Below are 13,016 nucleotides of genomic sequence, written 5' to 3'. Positions count from 1 at the left end.
ATTAAAAAATTAAGTTATATTTATTTACTGTTAGACAAATATTTTCCTACGCGCTGTACAAGCGACTCTTGTAAAGGCGACCCTATTTTTGTTCATCCTACATTGTTTCTAAAATTGCGTGCATTCATTTTGATTTTTGCATGCTACATTCACATTCAATTGTATCGAGTAGGATCATAAGTAACGCCTTCAAATGCAATGCGAAATACCAAGTGTATGCTCTTCATAGTATTAGCCGAATAAAGACGCTACGTATTAAAACGTAAATGTTACAATTGCGTATACAACTGCGGCCGAAATACCCGAGAAAAACATGTTGGGTAAGTACGTGTGTATTCAAAATTTATCAGACTTCAAACATGGTTACATTGTATAATAAGAGTGTTTGTTGCTGTAACTTTTATGCTTTTTAGAGCAGTGGTTCTCGAACTGTGCACCGCAAAACGTTTGCTAATGCAAGAAAATAACCTATTCTTGTTGCAAAAAGGCTTACACACTAGCAACCATCAAATATATAACTGATAATATTATGGTGTTTATATGTTGCCTTGCCGTAGACCAGACCTGGGCAGACTACGGCCCGGCAAGCAATATAATCCAGCCCTTAACTCCATTTTCAAAAAAATTTTTAGGCAAAAACAGGCCTTAACATATTTTTCTTGATTTCATAATATTTTATCGATTACATAACTCATGTAAGGCATCCTCCTATTGATATTTGAAAATTCGTTTAAAAAAAATCGCACGTTGTGGTATGTGTTTTCGAGATCCCTATTTTGACACGGCCCGCAAAGAAAATTTCTGCTTCTCCTGCGCTGTCAAGAGTAGTTTGTCACCCCTGCCGTATAGTAATGGCGATTGCCAACTTAAAGCTGTGTTGGTTTGTTATGTAATGACGAAAACTTCGCCGCGAATTTTATTTATTTTTCTTATTCCGCCCTAAGCTGAAAATGGTTTGAGAACCACCGCTGTCGATGCTTTGTATCTTTCACACTTCAAACTGTACGGCGCCTGTCATTGCAGCAAAGCTCTGTTATATGCTATGATTTTGTCGTGATGTTGAAACACCTGTTATTTCAAATTAAACGCCCGATTTTGTGGATCCTCTCTGACCGAACTGCCATTCTTGCTGTAGCATTGATGTTTTTTTCGGCGTCAGTGTTCTTGTTGGAATGCCTTTTACTTTGTTGTACTATCACTTTGTCATTTTCGTTAACGAAGAGCAATTGAAAAGCTTGTCGCCGTGGTCGCTTACGCCGTTTCCTACAAGCAATATTTCGTGTCTCCACCTTTACAATGCCATTTGCTGTACAATCAATAGAAGTAAATTCTCAAAACATAGGCCTTTTGTGCACCCTTTATTGCAAAAGTGTGAGGCGCGAAACTTGGTGGTCGTTGAATGTTAAAGTATTTGTCCTAATGCCTTCAGTTAGTCACAGTTTTAGATGACTATATAGACTAATTTATACAAATATTTTTACTAGGGCTTTTTAAAACGCTGTAAAAATATATGTTCAGCTCTTTTATCGCCTCAACATTTGCCACCAGTGTTGTCATTTGAAAAAAATTCCAAGTCCCAGTCAAGTCATTATTGAAGCAGGTCAACTTTAAGTCAAGTCTTTTACATGAAAATAAAATCTTAAACCATAAAACTTGAAAAACTCTTATGTGTATGGGCAATATCTCAACTGAAAAACAACAAAACATATAGAAAGCTAATTATTTTACGTGCAAACATTGGGATAAAATAACCCAGTTTCATTAAACAAAATTAAAATGAAACGTTATTTCAATCCAATTTGTTTGATACAATGTCTTCAGTCAGTAATTTGTCCAAAAGACTTAAGTTCAAGTCATTGGAACACAGTGAATTAAGTGCCATTAAGTCGAGTCATTGACTTCAGTTTCTTGGTAAATTTGGCGAAAAACTTGGACGCGTTTTAATTGAATACAATTGGTAGAATATGGATTTTACCCATTTTTCGCCTAACACAGTTTGTTTTTATTTGTTTCTTTTGGTGGTTTTTTGGTGAAATGAAACTAGAGATGGAATTAGTTTACCATCCATATAGTTTAAAACGTTTGGTTTTGATGCTAATTACTTGACTTGGAGGAGCTGTCTAGCTTTTGTTAGGAATGAATAGACTTTAACTTAAATTTTTTTTTGAAAGATTTGAGTCTTTGAAATGACTTGTTTATGCAACACTGGTAATTATACAAAAGCAAAACTAAAAATCTTCTACAGTAGGCCACGGTAGGCCCACTTTTAATGCAAGCGAAACAGTTTCGCAAACAAAGTCATTAATTGTTTTAGTAAAAATGTAATTTGGTTGTTAAACCTTTCAAGTAAGCTATTTTGTTAAATCGAAAAACTCTGATGCGATATAAATCTGCCATGGCTTCGGGTGTACCAAGATATAAAGTCGTGTTGAATTTTGAAAAAGGACTTTTTATTGACTTTTTATCTTATGATTATCGCCGACACTATACTGGTGAAAATATGGTTGTACACGTTATTCAAACGGGGTTTTGTTTGACGAACGTGTAGTGGATTCTTTAAAACTCTGTGACCCCGTCAACTCTGTCCATTCTATGAACAGCCTGCCGGCTGAATCGCTCATGCTGTCACTTTAATTTCCCGTCGCGTATTGTAATTTTGTTGGTCGTATGGCCGATTTCCTAAGTCGTGTTTTGTGTCGCGTTTTCCAACGAATTAGTAATTACTCACATCTGTCCGATGTAGGCTATATAAGAAATGTTGTAAATCGTTAATTTAGCAGTTCCACTGTTCACTTAGCTGGGGTCAGATCGCTACGTACCGTACACTGAGGTAATTTATTGTATGTATCGTAAGTACCTGTGTAAGTACTGTTTGTCCTTTGCCGCTTGTTTATTTGCAATAAACATTATTTCATTGTGCTTAAAACCCACAAATTGGTGACCCCGACGTGATATTGAACACGCATATACCTTCTGACTAACTAATATTCTAAAATAATTAATATTAACCTATTGTGTTGATTTAAATCTATTTTGTAACCTACGCTTTTGTACCTATTTTTAGTCTTATTTACCGTGTGCTATTCTTAAAATCGTTATGTCGAAGAATAACTTTTCCGTTTTGTTTTCAAAGGTTTCAAGCAAATTTAAAGCTTGCAACGTCAAACCTTCAACGCGTATAGCTGCCATGCTATGTAATATAAGGGAAGGTAATGTTTTTCCGAAACCTAAGGGAATTAAATCGAACTTTTCCATTTCTAAGCTACGTCATACGAAAATAGGCTCTATTTCTAAACCTATTTCTCCTTTCTCTAAAAAGAAATTTACAGAAAATGATGTTTCAATGCCATCGGTTCCAGTTGTTCCACCGATTGCAGTGCCAATCTCGTCTAACGATTCAGTTTTGCAACCTGCAGCTTCTCTTTCAGCTGACCTGCAGTTTGACAACAACCAACCAAATTCAACTTTCGAAGCCGCTCCATCGTCGTTTTGCACCACGGCAAAACCTTTAAATGTTCCGGTAAAATCTTTTCAGCCTGTTGCAGTTACGTCCAACAGCGAACTTTCAAATGCAGAAGCGATGCCTCGTCAACAAAGCGAGTTTACTGCATCTACGACGTTCCAAACATCTGAGACGACATGCTATTTAAAGCCAGACTCTATTCGAAAGGTACTTTTAACCTGTCTATTTCAACTTTCTCTTTACCTCATCTTATCAGACAGGATTTCTTGCCGACCATATGATGTTGCTGAGTTTTGCGGTGCTTGGAAACGTCCGCCCGACTTAACTGCTTGCAAGAAAACCGTTCGTATTTGTTGCGAAGGAAACAGCACTTTCCTACGACGTTTACACCTGATGATAACCTAGTAAGCTTTCATTACTTTACTTTACCTTATCTATCTACGGCCTCTTACTATTCTAACCTTCGACTTTCCTAAACTATGGTTTCCCCTTATTTCTCAGCCTCTTGTTAGTTTTTTATGATAGACGCTTAGTTAACATTTTTTGGGTAATTTTAGCGCCTATGGCTTAAAGTTATCGTTAACGCAGGGATGTGCCTTGCATAATCAAATTGAATTTCACTAATACGCTCACGTAGGATGGCAGCTATAGTTTATTCGTAATGTTTTTCGCGCTATGCATTGTCAGTTATTGATACATGCCTTGTTTACCTTTTAACGCACCACGCCTGTTTTTCTCTCTAAGCCGCCGCCATTGTAAGTATGTTGTTGCTAAATTATGCGCACGATTTAATGTTGTCATATCGGTCGATCAATGCAGATTTAAAACCGCCTTTGAGCTAAAACTAAATTTACGGCATAGCTGTTCAGTCATTTTCAAAATTACGTCTCTTTTTGTTAAGTTAAAGGTGAAACCTTACGTAAGAGAATATTCTTCTCTCGTAAACTATTCTCTAAGCCTATAAACAGATATATTTATCTCTCACACTTACAGAAGTTGCGCCTTCTGAAGTGCATTTCCGTTTGCAGCTAACCTGCAGTCTGGTCCTATATGGTTTACGGTGTTTGATCAGAGATATCACACCTAAAATAACCTGACCGTTTTGTTTGTATTCCGGGCAAAGCTCCCGATGATTTCAAGGCCACGTGATGCCGTGAAGCCTTTTTACCTTACTGACGGCTGAGGTACCGTCACATGTCCATTTTGGTTACAAGCTTGCAATAGTGTAACTTTTTAGTTTAACCTTTACGCCAAGGTTAAAATGTCTGTCATTTAGGAATTACTTTTAAAATGGACAAGGCGTTAATTTTGTTTTCGAGTTTCCGAGTTTAGCACCTTTTACTTTCTTGATTTCGGTAAACGATAGATTCTAGGCATTTGACTGACGGTTTTTGTCTTTCTACATTAAAATTACGATTTTTACGGCTCTATTTCTGCATTGTAGGCTATTTTTTTGTACATTAGCATGTTGTTAATCGCCGGTGTAAGTATTTTTACACAGATCGTTCAGCAACAAAGTACCAGCTCGATTACGGAGGGATTCCCGAACACTATAAGGAGCAGTTCAGTTTCAGCTCTTTGACCACCAACGCGCTTTGTACGAAGCGAGCTTTTCATCGCCGGACAACAGTCATCTACGCCTTGACGGTCCGCCACCGCTCCTGACTTTTGCTACAAGGAGCCGGCCGACAAGGAGGACACCATTATCCAATGAACAATGTTTGACATGCAGGAGGAACACCACGAAGATAAAGTTTCTCCAGACCTCTTGTCTTAAAGGCAGGGAGAGTGAATTGTAGTGGATTCTTTGGAACTCTGTGACCCCGTCAACTCTGTCCATTCTATGAACAGCCTGCCGGCTGAATCGCTCATGCTGTCACTTTAATTTCCCGTCGCGTATTGTAATTTTGTTGGTCGTATGGCCGATTTCCTAAGTCGTGTTTTGTGTCGCGTTTTCTAACGAATTAGTAATTACTTACATTTGTCCGATGTAGGCTATATAAGAAATGTTGTAAATCGTTAATTTAGCAGTTCCACTGTTCACTTAGCTGGGGTCAGATCGCTACGTACCGTACACTGAGGTAATTTATTGTAGCCTATGTATCGTAAGTACCTGTGTAAGTACTGTTTGTCGTTTGTCGCTTGTTTATTTGCAATAAACATTATTTAATTGTGCTTAAAACCCACAAACGTTATAATCAACGATTTGGATTAAGTTAAAAAATCGGTTGGCAGTCCAATTGTTATTACTTAATAAATAGGCCTAATTATTTTTTTATTTGAATGGAGTAGGCTACGGTACGTACGGTGCTATCGCAGAAATTGACTTTAACTTCAAAGGCATATTTTTAACTTTCATTGCCTAAATTGGGCTCCACTAAAAAATTCGTAGCACCTGTTGCTGTTATTTGAACTGGGCGGGAGGTCTGTATTTTTTCAACTAGCAGTTTAAAAAATTTCGAATCTTTTAATCCTCTGACCACTTTAACGCGAAGCGCGTAAATAGTTCCGTTACAGTTTGGCTGAAGACGACTTTCTATTGACCGAAAGCAACATGTTATTATTTGCGCTCAACTTTGCAAAAAATTGTTAACAGTATGGCTCACATATGTTCTCTTCAATTAAGATTTGACCCGCTTTTGTATAAAATTATTGGTGCTCAAAGACACTAAAGCCCACATGTCTTTCTTTTTGTTTAATTTTGTGGTTTTTGCCTATATTTTCCCAGAACTTTTTACGTGCTTTTTAGGGCTACCCCATGATGACTATTGATTTATTTTATTAGTCTTTTCTCTTAGAAGATGAAACCGAAATAACTATTCTTTCCTACTTCAATTTTGCTAGATTTGTACTAAACAAAGATTATTTAAAGTGTTTTGGCAAATAGTATTCACAACTCTGTTTTATAATTGACGACTGCGTTTTAATTTTACTCCTTGCAGTTTATGTTGTTTTTTTCAGGCTACCCCACTACAATAAATTTGAAATATTTATCTATTTACACCACGTTTCAAGCCGACAGGTTAATTTGTTAAGTAACATATTTATCGAACCATTGTGTAAATAGACTGTATTTTTCCATTTTGGTAAAGACTTGCCCGGCGGGTTTCGTCAAAAAAGTAGTTAAAAAAAGTTTGTTATTTATAGACTTTTATGCGTTAAAGCCCAAACAAGGCCTGCCAGGGTTATCAGTTTATTGATCTGTAATTAATTTCCATTGAAAGGACGAAGCGTTGTTACAAAATAGTTGATTGATTTTTATTCCTTAAGATTTTAAATCGATTTTAACGAAAAAACATTTTACTTAATTATATACCTTTGAAGGTTTTGAAGTTTAGTTGATAATCACAGTTTTGAAAGTTTCAAAACTTTTATCTATTATTAGCTGTCCGAGTAATGGTTATATTATGCACAACTTTAACTTATTGTTAGTAAATCGTTGTGTTTTTATAATTTTGTTTAGTTATTTCATGGGCGCAGAATCCTACCACATTTATTATAACAGCAACAAAACAAGTTATTAAAGTCAAATTGCAAGAAAAGGCATAAATTTGTAAGAATAAATATAATATTAATACTCGACACGTACTCAAACGCTAACTCTCACCATAACCCTAATATTGTTAGCAACATTGACCACCAGACAAAAATTTGGTAGGATTCTAGACCAGTGCTATTTTATGTTTTATTGGTTATCCATTGTGTGTTGTATATTTTCCATAGATTCAACATTTTACACAATGCTTTAAAAAACAAGATTTTATTTGTGAATTTTTTTATAGTTTCGGTTTGGTCTACTATACTTTAAAAAGGTCATATTTAATCATTTTTTCAAAGAATTTTGTTTTTAAATTTTAGCCATGTTTAAAACAATTAATTTTATTTAACTTTATAAATTAAAATATAAATTAATCATATTAGATAAAAACTAAAATAATGTGGTCGCAATAAAATTGACTTTTCCATGTTGCTGCCGAAACAAAACAACAGATTTCTCTATTTAAACCCACTTTTTCAGATTTTGTGTATAGGTTTTGTTTACCAATTTAACCATGGCTTCGGCCAACTTTAATTCCAACAACAAGGAGTCGTGGTATTTCAAAAAGTTAAGCAGAACAGAGTCGCAAGAGCGGTTGCTTCACCAGAAGCACGGCACATTCCTGGTTAGAGACAGCACTTCGTGCCCGGGCGACTATGTTTTGTCTGTGAGCGAGAACAGCCGCGTGAGCCATTACATCATCAATAAGCAGGACAACTTACTCAAGATCGGAGATCAGGCGTTCGAGTCGATGCCAGCCTTGCTTGACTTTTACAAAGTGCATTATTTGGATACAACGACCCTAATCGAGCCCATCTCAAAAATGACCCTACCCAGTGTGGTGAACAATCGTTCTAGCCAAGATCAGTGCGCTAACGGCCCGTCCTGTGATACGGCGAGCAAGGATACTGTCGACAGCGCTCCTGCAAGTCGAACCGAGCTGGTGAAGGCCATGTTTGATTTTAGAAGTGACGACCTTGACGATTTGCCTTTTTCGAAAGGTGAAATTCTCGAGGTGATCGAAAAACCGGAGGAAAACTGGTGGAATGCCCGAAACTCACAGGGGCGAATCGGACAGATTCCCGTACCCTATGTGGAACCGCATGTGCCTAATAGAAACTCAATGCCGAGTACGTACCAGTTTCCTGGAATAACTCAGGTATGTGGCACCATAGTTCCTTATATTTTTTACTTAGCAAGACAGTTTTGTGTTCCTGATAAACGATTTGTTCTTGTAGAATCAGCCAGATAAATGTCTTATCAGCTGAGAAGAAATCAACAAGATTTGGTAGCCTAATGGTAAACATAGCAACCTACTTCATTCTTCAGAAAAATGTTGTGTTTTAAGTAAAGGGTCAGCTATCTCAGAGTAACTACCGATTTTATGCCACAATGTGTTTCAATACTATTTGTTTGCCAAAATTTGCACCATAATGCAGTTGCAGTCAATTCTGCACCATAATGCAGACAATTCTGTGCAGCTCCTTGTGCTGCAATTTAAAGAGTTATCTTGTCCAATTAAAAAGATTTTCAAAACTATCATAGCTGAGGTTTTGTGATAAAGTAGTATAGCTTATATGTTTTTCACAAAAACGTAGTGTTATTATACCAAATTGATTAGTGAATGTAGTCATTTTATGAAGATATGTATATGGGAGTTGCTTGTTTGTATGACTTAATGTGACAGTGCGAATTATAGGTTGTCGGAAATGGTTTAACATTTCTGTGTGGTTTTGACAAGTAGTTTAGTTTTATTGTTCTTTGAAAATGAAAGGTTGTTGGTTGAAAAGAAAATGTTTATCTTGACAGCAAAACAGAAATAAGGGTGTGACAAATACCAGGTATGAGGTTTTCTTTAAAACTATGTTAAAAATATATAAGGTAAATCAAAACTGCAATTTTTTTTCTTTTGTCTAATTTGTAACTTAGTGAATCTAAAGAAAGGGCCTTTAAAGTGAACAGCTGTGTGAATAGCTTAATTGCTTGTAATAATTCAAATATATATAATTGTTTAGTTGTTTTAGCCACTGTTGTCTGGCATCTATTAATGTTGAGTTTCTTTCAGACTCCTCAAAGCCGTCCAATGTCAATGCCAACAATAAATGACCCTGTTTATGCAGAAGTAATAACCCGACGGGTTCCCAACGCATACGACCCTACCGCTCTGGCATTGGAGGTAAATATTCCTAAAAAGTTTACCTGAAAACCCTTCATAAATAGTTTAAAGTTTAGAATCTGTTTTCTAAATTAAAACTACTATAGTTAGTAGACCGATAAATCAGTTCACTAATATAATATCTGCCGATATATTGCTCATGCCAATATACAACTATCTCTGAATTTGGCCTATAATTTTACCTACATTTTATTTTGTATAGTGTTTCTTGTTTTAGACACCATTGTTTTATTTTTATTTTTTATCTTCCAAAATTGTTGTTTTCATAAATTTTTATGGCAGGATGATTTAACATACATTCAGCATCATGTTAATATACAAAATAAGAGTTGTATTATAACGTAGTTAGACAAACCAATATTATCATGAATATAAACTATCTTTGTACAGTTTATCTGAAATAACTGACATAAGTAATTGAAAAAGCCTAATTGTTTAAATAAGAGGCACGTTTTACCCAATGTTGTGAGATAAACTCTCACTTGAGCACTATTTCCCAGCACAGTTTCTTTTTTTTTGACTTGTTGCTCCGTTGTTATGTACCAAATATGTTGTTATATGATTTCATATCGATATATATTATCCGGTTGTAGTTTAGTTTCCCAGTGTTGTTATAAGGATCTGTAACCCCGCCTACTCAATTTTTCTTTATCGAATGATAGTAACCAATGATACATATTCACAGTAAGAGCGTTTGAATATTTTTTGGTTGTTTGTAGTAAAAAACATAAAAAAATTAATTGAAAAGCATTAAAAGTGGGCTATTTCCACCAAATAATAAAAAAAAACTATTGATATTTATCACTTTATTCACTAGGCTAAAAAATAATTTCAGAAAATTAACAAAGACCTAGTTATCAAAATAGGAATTGGTATAATTACAAATCACAGGCAAAAAATACAGCAAATAATGTGGTTAATTCTGCAAGCTCTTTTGTACCGTATATTTCTATGTGCAATTTTTATTGATTGTGGCTTGAATACTTTGACAAATTTTGACCTACTGTGCAAATTTAAACAAAATTTTAAACAAAAAAAGAATCGCCCTAATCATCACTTAACTTGCAAGATGATATAGGTTCTGTTTGTTAAATCATAGTTCTCAGTGATGCAAACAGTTACTCGTTGTGTCATTGGATCTCTATTTTTGTTCTATGAAACAAAAACACTCTTCATAATTATGTAACAATTGAGCTTTTATTGCTGCTAATTAAATAGCCAAGTCTGCCTTGTGACTAATACCACTATTTATATGTAGTAGGGTTAGTCATCTGGCTCTACAATGTATGCAGGTGCTTTAAATAGTTAATGATTAATCTTATGTTTTTTAATTGTTAGATACAAATGCAACACATAAAAAAAACTATTTTTATCCTGTTACAGTTAAGTCATTTTTTACTTTTGCCATTTAAATGGTGACGATTTGCTTTGTACATTTGGTAGATAGTAATAGGTTTTTGATATTTTTCCATATCCAAACGCAGTAAATTTCTGCTTGCATTTGGGATGACATATCTGAAAAAGTTCTTTTAGTATCCACTCAACAGCTATTTAATTGTGAGCCTAATGTAGTTCCCAAAGTTAAAAGCTTATTTTACAATTGGTTTTGAGTTTGGCGGATCCTACCAAAGATTAAATCCCACTGTAGTGTACATTTAATTGTTTTTATTATGTTTTTTTTTTAGTTTCTAAAAGTTATAATTTTACATGTTGTTTTAGAAAAAAAAATATCTTGGCCAATCAAGATTTTTTTGCAGTTTAGAATCACTTGAGCTGCTTTCGACAAATGACAGCATCTTTATTTTACGACATTACTTTTTTATTCAGGTTGGAGATGTCATAAAAGTCACAAAGATGAACAAGAACGGTCAGTGGGAAGGAGTTTGCAAAGATAAACAGGGCAGATTTCCATTCACACATGTGAAGATCATCGAGGCAAATTGGAAAGATGGGCACAAATCGTGAGCTGGCGCTCTTCTTATTGTTTTTATGACAATATATCCTCTATTTTTGATTGAAGTCCTGCTAAGCTGGCGAATGTACAGCGTTACACGCCCCGAAATAAAGTGGCGATTAATTTAACGCACAAGAAATTGTCTTGTATTTTTTACTCTCAGCAGCACTCCTTGCGCTTTGGCGTGCTTTTGTAAATATTTCAAACGCTCGCAAGTTTGTATCGCTTTTTTATGCCGATGATTGAATTTTTAGTAACGTTTTTTTTTGTTTCCTTTTTTGGCAATACTTAGTGATTTTTGTCATTTAAATTATTATCCATGATTTTAAGGGTCATAAAAAAATCAATAATCTTTTAATTGCACTGATTTTATATTGGCAATGGGTTATTCTTATTGCTAAGAATCTTAAACATGGTTGTCAAGATTTAGGCTAGGTTTTTAACATTTCATTGGGTGGAAACAAAATGCTGCGAAAATTTTGAGTCGAAGCCCATGTTATCCGCTGTTTTGTAATCAAAGTGTTTTTATGTCAGCTGTTTTTACATGTTTCTTGACACTTTTGCATTTCCCTTGTATTGTAAACATGCCTATTGACCTTGGCAATTGCAGAGATAGCACAAAACTAATTGCCATGTCACCATTTGTTTTTTTAAATACGTATATTGTCATTTTTTCGGGTTACGCACTTTTCATGCTGGATTACATTACAAAACACAGAACTGCGTTTTTTAACATAATTTGTTATGTCAGAATTTTTATTGAGTTGTAAACCTGAAACTACCAATAATACTGAATTCTTTTTATCAACCAAAGGCAAGCAAAGCATTTTTTATGTTGCAAATATTTGAAGTGGCGGTTATGTATACTGGCTCCAGCGTCGAAAACCTGAACTTTACTGTTACTTTTTGAAGTTGAAAGAATTTCCTCCCAAAACCACCTAAATCATGAACTCTTTCCACCTTTATATTATTTGCAAGATATAAAGTTTAGAAACTTATCCTATCTCTTTTTAGCCTCTTTTTTCACGAATTCTGATTTTGGGTGCTCTGTTTTGTTTTTGTGCCTTTCGTTGAAACTTTCCCTTGAGCAATCACACCCTTTTCCCTAGATTACCCTGATTGTACATAATATTCCCATCCCAGTGAGCATCTATTTTTACACTGCTTTCTGACGAGGCAGTAGCAACCGTGTTGGGCACTTTGTTGTCCCTTATTTCAAACGACTATTAATAATTAACACGTCTTAATACAATTGAAAACTAGTGTGCTGATTTTTTGAGCAAGGCAAGACGCTCAGCTGAGCGATGTGTGTTCAGAAACGTGGAAATCCACATTACTTTTAGAAACTTTCTCCAATAGTAAGACTACTATAAATGAATGAAGGGTAATTTAACCCGTTCAAAACGTTACCTACTTAAACATGGGGTTTTATAGTCCTACTGCGTCTAACTACAACCACAAAGCAGTATGCTCCAAAGCGAGAATACTGTGTGTTTGCTAAATTGTTCAGGCAGCAACATATAGAATAACTGTATGCACTTTGAACTATTTCAGAAATTAATTATTTTTTACCACTTTTTTGCCTCTGATCTAAAACACCACAAAGATTAAGTAGTTTATGTTTTGTAAATATGGTTTCGTCTGAATTGAAGCGAAAAAAACTACAACCTGATGCCTGTTCAACTTGGCGTACGTATTTGTTCGCGTCCAGAACGTAAAAATGCGAAAAAGGCCACAGTCGAATATGGCAGGAAATCCTGTTCGATTGACGAGCGTCGAATAAACTGCACGCCCGCGAAAAAGGTTATGGCCGCTTGTGAAGCTGTTATTTTCAGCCTGAAATCTCGCGTTGTGCAGCGGCGTTGGTCACCTTCTGTTTATGACC

The 13,016-nt window shown here is 35.3% G+C and overlaps 1 protein-coding gene across 1 annotated transcript; it reads left to right on the top strand.

Annotated features, from left to right (window-relative positions):
* The first annotated feature begins 7,485 nt into the window (after positions 1–7,485).
* Positions 7,486–12,394, top strand: LOC146137409 (crk-like protein). The gene is made up of 3 exons (XM_083393337.1): positions 7,486–8,160; positions 9,067–9,177; positions 11,005–12,394. Exons 1-3 carry the CDS (start codon positions 7,516–7,518, stop codon positions 11,140–11,142), a joined length of 894 nt encoding a protein of 297 aa, XP_083249463.1. The 5' UTR covers positions 7,486–7,515; the 3' UTR covers positions 11,143–12,394.
* The last annotated feature ends 622 nt before the right edge of the window (positions 12,395–13,016 follow it).

Source organism: Ascidiella aspersa, chromosome 7 (assembly GCF_963924565.1).
Source record: "Ascidiella aspersa chromosome 7, kaAscAspe10.2, whole genome shotgun sequence".
Lineage (NCBI taxonomy): Eukaryota > Metazoa > Chordata > Ascidiacea > Phlebobranchia > Ascidiidae > Ascidiella > Ascidiella aspersa.
The sequence above is the reverse complement of the archived record's forward strand: the minus strand, read 5'-3'. Positions and strand labels throughout refer to the sequence as shown.

Coding starts and splice junctions, on each gene's coding strand:
- LOC146137409 (XM_083393337.1), top strand. CDS start 7,516: ATGGCTTCGGCCAACTTTAATTCCAACAACAAGGAGTCGTGGTATTTC. Junction 8,161..9,066: donor AGTTTCCTGGAATAACTCAG/GTATGTGGCACC, acceptor AGTTTCTTTCAG/ACTCCTCAAAGCCGTCCAAT. Junction 9,178..11,004: donor CTACCGCTCTGGCATTGGAG/GTAAATATTCCT, acceptor TTTTTTATTCAG/GTTGGAGATGTCATAAAAGT.